The sequence below is a fragment of the Spermophilus citellus genome, assembly GCF_964194105.1.
Source record: "Spermophilus citellus genome assembly, chromosome: 18".
Lineage (NCBI taxonomy): Eukaryota > Metazoa > Chordata > Mammalia > Rodentia > Sciuridae > Spermophilus > Spermophilus citellus.
Window position 1 is genome coordinate 7,413,072 of NC_138200.1, and position 15,267 is coordinate 7,428,338.

General features: G+C 49.1%; 1 protein-coding gene across 1 annotated transcript; it reads right to left on the minus strand.

Annotated features, from left to right (window-relative positions):
- Positions 1–35: 35 nt before the first annotated feature.
- Positions 36–15,219, minus strand: RUVBL2 (RuvB like AAA ATPase 2). Its single transcript, XM_081274892.1, has 15 exons — positions 14,905–15,219; positions 11,555–11,609; positions 9,926–9,981; positions 9,135–9,276; positions 7,431–7,560; positions 7,201–7,267; positions 4,849–4,955; positions 4,666–4,759; positions 4,252–4,375; positions 3,827–3,921; positions 3,625–3,743; positions 1,408–1,527; positions 954–1,083; positions 295–409; positions 36–143 (listed from the first exon to the last, which is right to left on the minus strand). Exons 1-15 carry the CDS (start codon positions 14,914–14,916, stop codon positions 118–120), a joined length of 1,392 nt encoding a protein of 463 aa, XP_081131018.1. The 5' UTR covers positions 14,917–15,219; the 3' UTR covers positions 36–117.
- Positions 15,220–15,267: the final 48 nt, after the last annotated feature.

Below are 15,267 nucleotides of genomic sequence, written 5' to 3' on the forward strand. Positions count from 1 at the left end.
GGGCTCAGGGCGGCACACACACAGCACACCTTGGGTTCAGTTTCAAAACCATTTTATACAAAGTCACAGTGTCAGAACTCTGGTAGAAAACAGGGGGGTACAGAGGCGGCATCCAGCTCAGGAGGTATCCATGGTTTCACCTTCTGTGGGGAGAAGGGAAGGAAGCCACCTGGTCAGTGTGGCCTGGAGACAGGGCCTGAGTTCTCCCATCAAGCTCCCCATCAAGAGCGACAGTGGAAAAAAAAAAAAAAAGAACGACAGTGGGAGCACTGGGCAGAGACTAGGAACACTCACTGAGCTCATTGAAGAGGAAGGCATCCTGGTACTCCTTCATGTACTGCGTGGAGCGGGACTCGTCCAGGAAGAGTGAGTAGACCCGCTTAATGTCGTCTACCTGCACCTCTGTGCCCTAAAAAGGGAGGGCAAGTCCTCAGTGGGCCTTCCCCAAGAGGCCCAGGGCACACAGACCCCAGCTCAAGCCACTGCCACATCCCAGGCAACAGAGGCTGGCAGACAAGGGAGAGGATCCTGGGCCAGATCTCCTGGGTTCAAATCCGGCCTCATCCACCTTTTGATGAGCAGACCAGCCTCTCTGTCCTTCAATTTCTTCCTCTGTGAGATAAACTTAGGATCTACTTATAATTAGTATTTACTGAGCACCTACTATGTGCCTGGACAAGAGATAAAGAAACAAACACTAAGTGGGGCTGGGGATACAGCTCAGTTAGTACAGTGCCTGCCTTGCATACATAAGGCCCTAAGTTCAATCCCCAGCTCTGCCAAAAAAAAATAAAAAGAAAAAAGAAACAAGCAAACACTAAGGCACTAAGGATAAAAATTCCCTGCCTTTGAAAACACATACTCTGGGACTTAATTAAGTCCCCACTGAAAGCCCTTGGAGGAGTGGGTCATTCATTCAATCTGGCCCCTGCTGGCTGACTCAGCTGGCTGACCTTGCGTTTCCGGCACACCAGGCTAGCAGCTGTGATGAGCTGGATAGCATAGCGCAGGGAAGTCTCCAATCCGATGCGGGTTAGCACTGTGTAGGCGTCTTCGCTCATCTCCACGTCTTCCTCCTCACACCTGCAGGCGGGCGGGCAGGGGACAGACACTCAGCCAGAGCTGGGCCTCTGACTGCAGGATCCCCCTGGCTCTTCGCCCTTGGGGTACAAGTGGAGCATGAATCTCAGAACCACAGGTTGCTGAAGCTAGAAGAGCCACTGAGGCAGCGTGGGCCTGGACCTCCTGACCCTCAATCTAAGGCTTTCTTCCCCATATCAGTCACCAGTACCTCCTCTGGGTCAGATGTCACTGCCAGGATGCCCCACTTAGACTTCTCTCCACAGGCCCAGGCAGGCCCCGCCCAACCTTACTAAAACAGGGAGGGCACGGGGCCACCCAACTTACCGAATGCGGAGGATCTGCTTTGTGTCCTTCTCACTGTAGGGAGAGGTGGAGACGATAAGCAGCCGGTCCAGTAGGTCAATGGGGATGCCATGGGGGCTCTGGTAGCTGGTACCCCGGATCCTGGGGAAGACAGCAGGAAGGGCTGTCAGGTGATGTTCCCAGAACCCAGCTCTCTGTTCCCATTTCTCAAAATATTCCTACCTACCTATCCATCACAGCCCACTCTGTGGACTAAATACCAAGTAACCTTCAGCTCCTCGCTTACATCACCTCCTGACTGCACAGCCTTCCCCAGCTGTGTCAATCCCCCGAGCACCCTCCTCAGCTGATCCTAGGTATCTACACCAGGGATTACTGGATCAAGGTCCCACTCCCTGCTCCACACAAAGCTCCAGAAAGAAAAGGACCATGCTGTCTTGCTCCCTGCTACACCTGGGCAAGTACAGGCCTGGCTCATGATAAGTGACAGGAAATAAGGCAATTCTCAATACTCATGGCAGCTGCATTGTAAAGTCACTGGTAACATACAGAGCCACTGCTCCTGAGGAAAAAGGCAGGGTTAGGTCCCTGTGAGCCCTGGTCACCACACTATCACCAACCAATCATCACCAAGTCTCTGTGAGAACATGCTGTGGACCTCTCACACTGAGCTCCTAGCCAGCAGCACTGCCACTCATGTCTGCTTGAGGCCCGATGCATACCTGCAAGGCTCATCCCAGCCTTCCGGTGCTTACCAACACTAAGTGCACCTCAGCACTAAGCTCGAGAGACTTTTTAACTGAAATCACCAAACAAGCACAAAGTGACAAACATGGCACTAAATTGTTCAGGAAAATGGCACTGGTTTACAACATGGGAGCTGAAACAGCAGGCAGAGTGACGCCCAGCAGCTTTGGCTGAGATTGTGGCATTAAGAGGTTTCAATTTGCCACTCTGTGCACACCTGTGACAGCAAGAGGACCTTGAAAAATTGATTTGGGGATTACAGATAAGTGTTAGCAAGCAAACAGATGCATGCGTTGGGGCTGTAGCTCAGTGGTAGAGCGCTTGCCTTGCACATGTGAAGTACTGAGTTCGATCCTCAGCACCACATAAAAATCAATAAAGATATTGTGTCCATCTACCACTTAAAAAAAATTAAAACAAAAAAATAGATTCATAAACACGGAATCTGCAAACTGGTCAGCATCCTCCCAATGCCCCGGAGGGTTCCAAACCCTGATCTGCAGCTACTGCAAACACAGGGCTCAGAGCACCTCTTCAGGCTCTGATACAATTAGATGCATCGCCATAACAAGTCACTGCTGGTCTGGTCTGCAAATTGAGGCTGAGCTGATATCTACCTTCTTATTTTCTTTTGGAGTTAGAAATGGAATCTGGGGCCTTGCACACACTTAGCATATGTACAGCACTGAGCTAATTCCCAGCTTCCTCTTGAACTTCTCTGAAGGTTCAAGAAGTCCATCCAGGAATAGAGCCAGATAAAGCTGCCACTGCCTTGTGCAGCCGTGTCTCCCACTTCCCTTAGTGATACCACGCCCATATCCAGCTTCAGCTGGGCACGTGGCACTGGAGACAACACTCCCTGGGCTCCCTTGCAGCCAGGCACAGCCAGGCACCCAATCATGGAAGTGCTGGTACAGCCTCCAGATCAAATCCTCTTTCTTGCAGGCTGCCTGCTTGCCTCCTCCGTTCCTATTCCTGTAATTCCAAAGGTGGATGAGGTGGAGAGCAGAGCCAGCTGGGACCACAGTAGAATGCCAGTAACACCCTAGGGTAGAGGGTTTTACCTGAACGTTGTACCCTGTGTGTCTCAGGAATATTCCACAACTTCTTTAGGTAAAAAACAATACTAAGAATTTTGATGACCAAGTATTTAACTCTAAGTCACTTAATTGATTATAGAGGTTTATGCAGCATCTAAGGTATCACTGTTCTCCCCAAATTTAAAAAGCCCTTGGAGTACCCCAGTGAGTGACCTGCAGCACTGGGCTGTCTCCGCATGCAGTCTGGGAACTGAAGCCTAAGGCCTACAGGAGCAGCAAGGCCTCCTTGTGGGGCAGAGCTGCCTGTGGCCCTGAACCATGGCCTAACTAGAAGGAAAAGTTCACCTTTCATGTGTGACCACTGTGGTACTGAGGGCCACTGTGCTGTCTCCCTGAGACTACTCCCGCCTAGAGCACCCTGTCACCAACATAAGCATCTGCAAGCACTCACCTTGTGATGCCACGGTTGGTGGCCATGATAAGGACAGGCGCCATGTCACTCTCCAGGGCCCGGTTGAGGAAGGAGAAGCTCTCAATGTCCAGCATGTGTACCTCATCGATGAATAGCACCTGGAAGCCATTGGGCACGTGTCACACTCACCATCTGTTCACCACACCTGCCCGGGACCCTGGCCACTGCTCTGGCCACTCACCCCAGGGATGATCTCTGCCTTGCCCTCCTCACGCCACTCAGCCACCTTGGCATTGATCTGCTCACGGACTTCTGACTTGATCTCCCCTGTGTCACCTGCAGGAGACAGGTGGCATCATGGAAATCAGAGAGGAGACAGGTCCAAGGCTGAAGGGTGGGCAAATAGAAAAAGATGGATGCCAAGGATGGACGAAGGCGAGAAAGACCAAGGTGGTAAAACAACCAAAGAACCAGGGAGTCTGAAATAGCACCAGAGAGGAAGGAAAGAGGACATGGTCTGCCCACTTCATACCCCCTGAGTGAGGGACTTGGATGGCAATAACGGAGAAGAACGAACCAAACTCATTGAGAAAGAACAGCAGACAGCTAGTAGGGGCCGAAGGAGAGAAAGTCAAGGAGCAGAGGTGTCTGAGGAAAGATGCTGACCTGAGAAGAGAGCCAGGAAGCCCTGGGTGCGGGAGTTGATGACATCGATCTCATGCAGGGACACAGTGTGCACCACCTCCTTGCGTTTCTGGAGCTCTCCATCTGGGCACTGCACAAACTTGGTCTACAGGGCAAGGGTGGGGTGTGAGGGAAGAGAAGGGCATGGTGGGGGTTGGTCTAAGGGAGACTAGGTCCTTGAAGAGTACTGATGGTTATGGGGTTCCCAAAGCTTTGGACACCATGGGCAGCCTGAGGCAATGCAGAGCTGCAGTGCTAGGCTGAGAGGTCCCAGCTACCCTAGGGTTAAGGGAACACCCAGGAGTACCAAAGGGATACAGGGTCAGGATGACAGCAGGGCTCCATGGGCTAAGGAGTGGGAGAGGAGATGGAAACATCCGAGGGCCCCATTTGCACCTGGGAGCCCATGGCGTCATAGTCACGGGCACGTGTGAAGGAGCGACCCAGCTTGGAGATCTTGCCTGTGGCCTTGTCGATGGTGATCACATCCCTACAGGAGGAAGAACAGGAGTGAGGTAAGGAAAGGACCTAAACTTCCCCCAAAACTCCAGCTACTCAGTGCAGTCTCCAGCTGCTCACCCGGCCTGGACTTTGTCCTTGGTCAGTGACTCAATCATCTTGGTGCCCAGGTCGTAGATGGTTTCCATCTCTGTGGTCTTGAGGGTCAGCTTGCCCACCTTGGAACCCTGAGAAAGTGACAAGCCAGGGAAAGGGCTCAGAGGACTCTGATGTCACCATGAAGCTCCCTGCTCCTACTCCATTCACTATTTACGCAGCTCCAAACTAACTGGGCAGGCAGCTTTTGGGGAGAGGGATGTACCCACTGCCTTGACATGGGGACACACAGGTCTGATCTCGCCATGCAGAACCCTTTTGATATGTACAGCTCACTGTATGTTAATTACAACTCAACAAAGCTATTCATAAATACAATAAACATAAGTTACTGAAACCAGTACCACAGGCCTAAAGTGGATCACAAGCTAATGTTCACTTCTCAACTCAAAAAAGGGTGTCTTGATTTTGGTTCTTTTCAGAAGCGGTCTCATTATGTTGCCCAAGCTAGTAGCAAACTTGTGAGCTCAAGTGATCCTCCAGCAGCATCCTGAGCAGCTGGGACTATAGGTGTGCCCAAGCCGGCTGGGAAAAAAACAGCTAAACAAAAAGAAGAGAAATTTCACACCTCCTCCCCACAAGATAAGCTCAGTCAACACTGTCCCAGCTTTCCCCAGGGATCCTGACTATCTCTGCAGTCTGGAATTAAGCTGCAAGCCTTTTGTAGGGACATGAGGCAGGATTAAAGGCCAGGATTAAAGGAGGAAATAAAAAGGAGTTCTGGGCTTACTTGTTTCTTTTTTCCCCCTGGCAGTGCTGGGGGTGGAAGCCAGGGCCTCAAACCAGGGCCGGCATCAACGCACTTCGCCCTCGACCACTGGGTTGACATTTTTCATGGGGAAGATACATCTGTGGACTTCTTTTATGACAAAAATCTGGTTTAAAGATTTACCTTGGAAATAGCTTTCCCCATATTTAAATATTTTGCCATATTTTTACCATTCAAAATTTAATTGGTGGGGGCTGGGGATGTGGCTCAAGCGGTAGCGCGCTCGCCTGGCATGCGTGCGGCCCGGGTTCGATCCTCAGCACCGCATACCAACAAAGATGTTGTGTCCGCCGAGAACTAAAAAATAAATATTAAAGATTCTCTCTCTCTCTCTCCCTCTCCCCTCTCTCACTCACTCTTTAAAAAAAAAAAAAATTTAATTGGTAATACATGGAACTAATTTTAAAGGACTGTTTGTAGTTATTAAAACTGCAAGTTAATGTAGTGATGTGTTTTAAGTCTCCATTAAAAATGAGGAGCATATGAAAAAAGAAGAGGATGTATATACAAAACCGAAGACAAAGGTGACCAAGGATTAGGTCAATGGCTTGAAGTATATTTGAAGTTTTCTTTTCCTAAGCATTTTATTAGCAGTGGAGACTTAATATAAAAGATAACCACAAAAACAGATGAACGTCAAAAACATCACATAGAGTGGAAGCAGCCAGACACAAAGGGCCACAAACTGAACATGTCCATTTCCACGAAATGCCCAGAACAGGCAGTCCAGAGACAGGAGGCAGACCAATGGCTGCCAGGGCTGGGGGACAAGGAGAATGAGGACCCAATGCTTAGGGGACAGGTTCCTTTTAGGACTGTGGAAAAGCTCTAGGACTAGATGGAGGTGATGGTCGCACAACAGTGTGAATGTACTAAGTGCCTCTGAATTTCCACTCTAAAATGGCTAATTTTGCATTATGTGATTTTATCTCAAAAAAAAAAAAAAAAAAAAAAAAAAAAAGGAGAGAGAGAAAACCACAGGCAGGACAAACCATAGCATCTAAGAACTCCCAGCTGGGTGCTGAAGACTCTTTTAGCAGCCTCGGTGACGGAAGGGTTCTTTCTGATGGGCTAGTTTTTTCTTAGGAGTGGTTATAGGGTATTTGTTTCATAATGATTTATTAGAATTCACACTTTTTAAAACATGTTTCTTTATACATGTTTTATTTTTAACAGAAAATTTTTAGTTTAAAGAAAAGGGAGTGAACCACCTCTGTCTCAGAGGCTGGATGGGCACACCCTTGGGCACTAAGCTGTTTAAATCCCACAGAGCAGGTTTTAAAGCCTAACTGGTAGAAGTGAACCGTGAGAAAATTCCAGAACTCCTCTCTCATCGTTACACTAGCCCAGTCTTAACAGCTCACCAGGTCCCTGGACAAGGGATAAACCACGGCCAATTCAACTAACCCCTGCAGCCGGTACTTGAATAGCTTTGACCTGTAGCTAGAATTTTCTATGGAATTCTGATCTCAGTACAGACCTGACAACCCTGCCCTCCAACCCCAGGGTGGAGGTGACCTCAGCCAGGAACACACTCGCAGACTCACCGTCCCTGTGGCTGGCCGATCAATCTGGATCTCCACCACCTCCCCTTCGATGATCTCAGTCTCCTCCCTGGCCAGAGAGCAGACCTGAGGGCTCAGTCCAACACCTGGGCCCTCAGGAATCACCAGCTCCCACAGGCACTTGGGCAAAGGACAGCACCATAAATGGGTTGTCCCTTGGCCACTGGGAGCTGGGACAACCCTCCCACCCTGACAACGGGCCCAACGCTCACTTGATGCGAACACCAATAGACCGGCGGAAGGCCTGTGTCAGCGCCTCGGTCTTGCTCATTTCCAGGGAGAAGATCTCACTGCCGGCGATAGCTGTGAACGGGGTGTCCGGGCCCAGTGCCTGGGCCATGCCTGGGGAGAAGCAGGCGGGTAGGCAGGTGGCTTCTGGCACCAGGTCCCCCACATCTCTTCAGTGGCAAGTCTCTCCAGGGTCCACTTATTTGGGAAGCCACTCCTTCCACCTGCCACATTTCACTTCTCCTTCTAATAGGGTCAAGAGCTTCTTCCATCTTATACTACTTCTACCATAGCACACATCACCTAGAATGGGACCATGTCAAAGCGACCTCCTTAGATTGGAAGCTCCCTTAAGTCCAAGCCTTGGAGCTATGGGTCCTCAAGGTCTAGTCAAGGCCAGGCACACCAGGGCAGCTGAGTGACTCCTGCCTTTTCCTAACTGAAATCCTGGTTATCTGGATTCTCACTGCCTAGCTCCACAGTCTGAGCGCAGGTGGAATTGAATGCAAAGAAAAGCGGGTCAAAGCAAGCCTCATAGAGCAGGTGGAGGCGCACAACAGTAACCCTGGCTGCTTGAGAGACTGAGACAGGAGGATCACAAGTTCAAGTTTGGCCTGAACAACTTAAGTAAGACTCTGCCTCAAAATAAGAAACAAAAAGGACTGGAGGCTGAGATAACTGAGTGGGTTTTTTGTTTGTTTGTTTTGGTACTAAGAATTGAACCCGGGGGTGCTTTACTACTGAGCTGCATCCCCAGTTCTTCTTTTAGTTTTTGAGACAGGGTCTTGCTAAACTGCTGAGTCTCAATAAGATGCCCAGGCTGGCTTAAATTCGCAGTCCTCCTTTCTCAGCCTCCCAAGTCCCTGGGATGACACGCATGCACCCCATGCCTGGCTGAGTAGGTTCTGAAGGATGAGGTTCAACAAGATGAGATGGCTACTGAGTAAAGAGATCATGAATCATTAGTGGGCTGCTATAGGGACTGCTAACTGTCTATTCAACAACCATCTTCCTTTTCTTCCTCAGTTCTAGAATCCTCATTAAGGCAACAATAATCCAAATTCAAAAATCTAAAAATTAAACTTCCTTAATGGCTCAGTCTCCTTTGCAGCAGAGTGTGACCATAGGACCAATTTCTAGTCAAAAGTACATGGGATTTCTAAGAAAGCTGCCTCAAGGGAGTTAACTGTAGGAAGGTACACCTTCATACAATTCTTTTTCTTCCTCTGCTTGGGGAATAGCTGGAAAGGCTGGAGCATAGGTAGCCTTCTTAGAACACGAGGTGACTTTAACACACAAGCAAGTACAGAGAATGTTGAGGTAGGAAGATAGAAGACCTCATGGAACTGCTCAAGAAGTCCTAAATGGATACTTCAGGGCCTTCTATATGAAAGAATGAACCCTGGATGTTTAAGCCACTGTGATTTTGGGTTGTCCATCAAATGCAGCTGAACCTGACCCTGACTTACATAGGAGGAATTATTTCACAGAGATCAGGAAAACTGCCCCATGAGGCCTTTTTTTTTAAAATTTTTTTTCCTTTTTAAAAATTGTTTTTCTTAGTTGTTGATAGACCTTTATTTTATTTATTTATACGTGGTGCTGAGAATCAAACCCAGTGCCTCACACATGCCAGGCAAGTGCGCTACCGCTGAGCCACAGTCCCAGCCCCCCATGAAGCCTCTTACCCATGGCAATGGCTGTCTTCCCAGTTCCCGGCTGGCCTGCAATGAGGACCGCCCGCCCAGCAATCTTCCCTTCTCGGATCATCTCCAGCACCACTCCGGCTGCCCGCCTGGCTGCCAGTTGACCCACCATGCCCTGGGAAGCCTGTAGGTGGGAGGTGAGAGCGTGTGAGGTGACTTCCTACTGGGCCGCCACTGCATTTCTACTACATCCTGGTTAGTGAAATGAAAGCAGATGTTGGTGCCTGGGACTTCTGAAAAAAGAAAAATGGGAGCTGGGGTTGTGGCTCACTGGTAGAGCACTTGCCTTGAAAGTGTGAGGCACTGGGTTCGATTCTCAGCACCGTATATAAATAAAAAATAAAGGTTCATCAACAATTGAAAAAAAAAAGAAAAGAAAGACATTTTCTCTACTCTAACTTAATAAAACTCCATGTGTGGCCAGGCACAGTGGCACACACTTGTAATCCCAGAGGCTTGGGAGGCTAAGACAGGAGAATTGCAAGTTCAAAGGCAGCCTCAGCAACTGCGAGGCACTAAGCAACTCAGTGAGACCCTGTCTCTAAATAAATAAAATACAAAATAGGGCTGGGAATGTGGCTCAGTGGTTGAGTACCCCTGAGTTCAATCCCCAGTACCCCCCAAAAACCCCCCCATGTGTGATTGAATTTTATAAATATGTATTTAAAGTCTTGAAAGACCAGAACACAGTACCTAACATCCCCAGAGCCCTGTTGCCCACTGCCCAAGGCAGTGATGAAGCAGCCCTCATACCCCAGTCCCCTTTGCTCTACCTGCCGTGGCTCTAAGGCATCATCCAGCCCCAGTCCTCGGATGTGGGAGTGAGCACCTGTGTGTAGAGGCATAATCAGGAGACAGGGTTACTGGCCAGCTTATGAGAACGCTTGGTGTGAGGTGAGGGGCTTCCCTCCAACCTCTGATATTCTTTTTGATCAAACAGGGGACCCAAATCTCCACCCCACTAAGAGGATGGATGAACATAAATGCTCAATTAACTGGAGCTGCTTCTAGGATACACTGTAGTTGGACTAAAATCACTGAGACCTGGTATAGCACATAATCAGCTCAAGAACCCAACCATGAGGGTGAACAATTATAATTACTTGGTATTTATGGCTGACTATAGCAGTCGCAATAGTTTCATTCTACATAACCCTGAGAAACAAGAGCTCCGGCTACTATCACCCAAGGAGCACTTCTGGAGATCAATGACAATAGCCCCAGGCCCTCCCACACAGGGGTGGATGGAGTGAACCCAGAGGTGTCAAGTTCTATGCCCCAGACCACACAGCCAGTGAGAGTGAAGACAGAACTCCAGTGCTTCACACCAGAATAGGGCCCAGCAAACTACAGCCTATGGGCTTTGCAAATAAAGTTTTATTGGAACATAGTTACACTGACTCGTTCACCAACTATGCTGCTTTTGCACTGTGGAAGTGTTGAGTAAGTTTCATCAAAGATTTTTCATTTAGCCCTTTAAGATTTGCCAACCGCTGTGGTAGACTATAAGCATTAAACGGAAGCTACAAGGTGGTGCTAGTCTTCACCAGGTCCTCAGCTCCCAGCAAGACCTGGCCCTTTGATGGATAAAGTACTCTTGATATCTACACAAGTGCTTCATACAGATTATCTTATTGAATTTTATGTTTACCAAGGTGAACTATCTTAGCTCCTTTTTGCAGACAAGGAAACCGAGGCACGGAGAGATGAAGTCCCTAGCCACAAGCTCAGAAGTGGCAGAAGTTGAGCTCAGACTCTAGCAATAAGCTTCCAGAAGCCAAGCTCAGAGCCATAATCCCTTCCTGCCTTTCTCAGAGGCTCTGAATGAATGAGTTCAGTTTCTTTCCTCCAAAAGAAGTCCATCTAGGGGCTGTACCTTGCTAGCCACTGTGCCTCAACTTTCTGCTCCTGGACCTGGCTGTTTGCTGTGTGAGGTGGGCCAGTTACGTGGAGACTCTGAGATTCAGTAACCTTAGCTAAAAACAGCACAACAGATCATTATGCACCTCCTAGGTTATTGAGAAGATTCCAAAGCACAGAGGCTCATGCAATTGAGGTTGTCTGCTGAGCCTCTGCTCTGGAAACCCCGTGCTCGGACACAGGGAGGAATGAGCCAGACCTGGGCCCAACCCTCAGGGAGCACAGGCCCTGGTGTGTTCTTGGTGGCATATGGCTCAGGATCAACCCCAGAAAGCTCCAGTGGAGGGCCTCTTTTATGACTTCCAGGCAGGTACACCCAGGAGCCCACTGAGTAGCCAAGCATTAGCAACATAACCTGGGTTAGGGCCCCGTGTGGCCACCTATCTGACCCCACTCTGGAACTCAGGATCCTCCCTTAATGGACAGGAGCAGGACATGTGGCAGGCAGGGTCTAGGTCCTGTTCCTGAGCTCAATCACTCACCAATGCGCTCGATCCTCGTCACATCACGGATCTCTGGGACTTTGGTTGTGGCCGCCTGGGGGTGTAGGAAGTTGTTAGGAAGGAAACTTGTAGTCCCAGCTTTCTTCAGCTCCTCCTCTGTCCCTCCCTCCTGCCTCCCAGCAGAAACACCCCTTTGTTCCTTTACCTCATAGATAGGCATCAGACCAAACACCAGTCATTCTCACCCTTGAGCTGTCACCAATGACCAGGTGATTGATCCCACTACACTGTTGAGTCCAAGAAGACAAGGACTGTCTGTCTCATTCACAGCTCTGTTCTCAGGGCCTATTATACATTCGGACCCCAGGAATTATCTGATGAATGAATGAAGTCGTCTCCATCCCCACTAATCATGCAGACGCCAGTGCAGAGCAGGCACAGAGCTGGAGGTGATCTGGCCCCAGCTGACTGACCAGCACCCCTGTCCCATGATGTCCCAGCTCTCTGCCATCAGACCTTGCACATGCTGGTTCTCAGTCCAGCCGCCTATTCTCTCCCCCTACCTCCCATTGAATAAGATCAAGTATTACCCTCTAAGGGATGCCCTTCCTGACGACTGCCACTGCTGGACTAGTTTAAGGGCCTCTGGGTGCTCAGAAAGATGAAAGGACCTTGCTTGGGAATCCAATCACCCACTCACCCTATGTAAGCTCTCACTCATGAGGAAGACTCTTGGATCAATGTTTTAGACTCCATTGGATGTGAGTCCATGAAGGGCACAGCCCACACCTCTCCTGTTCACCTCAGGCCTCAATGTTTGTGGCCTGAAGTATACATCATTGAGCTCATGTAAAACCATGTATGATGTGCTGGGGAAATAGCTCAGTGGCAAGAACATTTGCCCAGCTCACGTGAGGCCCCTGAGTTTAATCCCCAGCACTGCAAACAAAAAAAAACAAAACAAACAAAAAAGAAAAACATGAGGCCTCCTGTGTCTCCAGTTTGAGAAACCAGCACCATCCTTTCTCATTCGGGGTGGGACATGGCTCACCTGGGACAATTCAAGACTCCCTGGAGAGCCACACAAAAAAACGTACATGAATGCTCATGGTAGCATTATTCACAACAGCCAAAAGGCAGACAGAACCCAAATGTCCATCAACTAATGAATGAAAAAAATATGGTCTACCCACAACAGAATAGTATTCATTTATAAACAGGAACGATGTTTCAATACCTGCTATGATATTGATGAATTCTGAAAATACGTTAAGTGAATGAAGTTCCCACAGAAAAGACCACATGTCGTATTCAGAATAGGCAAATCCATAGAGTAGACCAGTGGTTTCCTAGGGCCAGCGTGGGAGGTACAAGAAGATCAGAGGGTGCTCAGAAAGAAGTAAGGGGTTCTTATTTAGAATGACGAAAATGTTCTAAAATTGTGGAGATGGTTGCGCAATTCTATCAATACACTAAAAGCCACAGCATAGTATACTCCAAATGTGTGAATTGTATGCTATATGAACTATATCTCAACAAAGATGTTTTAAAAAAAGAAACTCAGGTGGTAGACCCATGATTGTCTGTTGTATTATTTTCTGACACTTCAGGCTATTTCATAATTTCCAATAAGGAAAAGGAAGACTAAGTAGCCAGTATCCAACCCAGCCTGTCAGCACCTGCCCCAACTCCTTCCTTTCCACAGCTCTTTCTTCTCTTTTCCCACCAGAGAAGGCAGACAGACATTATCTAGAGGAAGCTTCCTCTCTCAGGAACCCTGGGTTGAGGCTTCCTGACCACTTGGTCATAAGCCTTCTTCCTTGTTATGTGATCTTTCCTACCTACTTTCTCCTCTAGCAGGTTGCAACCCAGGACATGAGACACACTTCCTATCCCCTCCCCAAGCTCCTACCAGAAGGCTGGGAACACCCCTCACCCAAACACACAGATCCTTTATGGGGGTTGTGAGGAGAAGACATGGATCTAGGAATCCTAAACTTTGCTGTCCTGATATAAACAGACCTCTTGAGAGAAACTGCTCCCTACAAGGTCTTTTCCTTTCACTATAAGCTTCTATACCCTGCTGCCTGCTGGCCCCAGTGGGATCCAAGATCATTTAAAAACTCAGGACTAGAATTGGGTGTGTTGGCGCATGCTTGTAATCCCAGTGACTCGGGAGGCTGAAGTTGTAGGTCCAAAAGTTTGAGACCAGCCTGGGCAACTTACTTCTCAAAATAAATAAAAAGGGCTGTTGCTTTAGTGGTAGAAAACCTCTGGGTTCAATCCCTGATACCAAAAAAAGGACTCAATCCCCAGTACTAACACACACACACACACACACACACACACACAAAAAAGCCTAGTACCAAAACAAATACAATCACCAGTACTGGGCTAGGGTGTAGTTCAGAGGTAGAATACTTACCCAACACGTGTGAGGCCCTGGCTTTGATCCCAAGAATGCCCCCCAACACATACACACATGAAACTAACTCAGTAATCACCATCCAGTATTTCGTCCGCAGGATTTCACTGTCCTTTCCTTCTTCCCTATGGACCTTCTCCTCCTTGCCATAGTAACAGCAACACACTTAACACACTCCCCTGCCCTTCCTTAATATTGATTGGGGGTCACCACAGGAACTGAGGCATCTGGAAGCCAAGCCTAACCCCCAAGTTCAAGCCGGATTATTTCATCACTCAGTTGTTTCTGGAGCACATGCCAGGTCTCAGCTCCTTGGGGTTCACATGTTCACCAAAACATTCCAGTAACAGTTTATTGAGCATTCACACAGAAACAAGTCCTGTATGACTTGCTGGAAAACAGCCAAAACGGTTCCATGGAAAGATCTCAACCTCTGGGATCTTCCCCACGGACACACTTTTGGATCTCAACACTCGTCCTGCCAATGACCCGCTGAATGAGTTCATGCTCACAAGGACATAGGACAGGTCCTCTTCTGCTCGTCCCCCTCGGAACACAGGGGCCACTCGCACCACAAATGGATTGGAATCCAAGATAACACAACCCTCAGCAGACACCGGGGCAAAAGACTGCAGAACCGGCCCTGATTGTGCCCAGAGGATCCTGGGAATTGGAGTTCCCACCACGATGGGGGTCAGATCTGAGATTAAGGTATCCCAACCTATTCTTTTCTCACTCCTTCAGACTCAGGAGCTTGAGAACTCGGCTGCTTCCTCCCTCTGACCCAGGGGTCCAGGCCCAGTCCTCCTCCCTCAGACGGAGTCCCAGAATCCAGACTCCAGCCCACCTCCCTCAGACCCGGGGGTCCAGGCCCAGCCCTCCTCCCTCAGACCAGGGTTCCGGGCCTCCCTGAGACTCGAGAGTGTGGGTTCGTGTCTCCCCTCTTCCACGCGCCAACACTTACCACGGTTGCCATGATGCTCACCAACCGCTACTGCCTTAGCGGAAACGGAAACGTGATCGGAGCGAGGGGTTTGGGCGCTCTAGGCTAGCAAGTCCTCCAAAGGTCTCGATGGTTCCTCTTAAGTAAGTAAACTCCGCTCGGAGGGCGGGACGGCACTGTCAGGGCCCGCCCATCAAGCGAGGCTGAACCGTAAGCCGGGTGTCCGGAACTCCGGGGTCCCTCCCAACATCTCCTTGCTCCGCCTCCTCTACCCGCCCACTTCTTGCTGAGGCCGATTGCAAAATTCTTCACACCGCTTTTAGCAACCACACGTCCTCCACGATCCGGTTCCTCTTTATCCCACCCTTTTCCTCCCCACTTTAG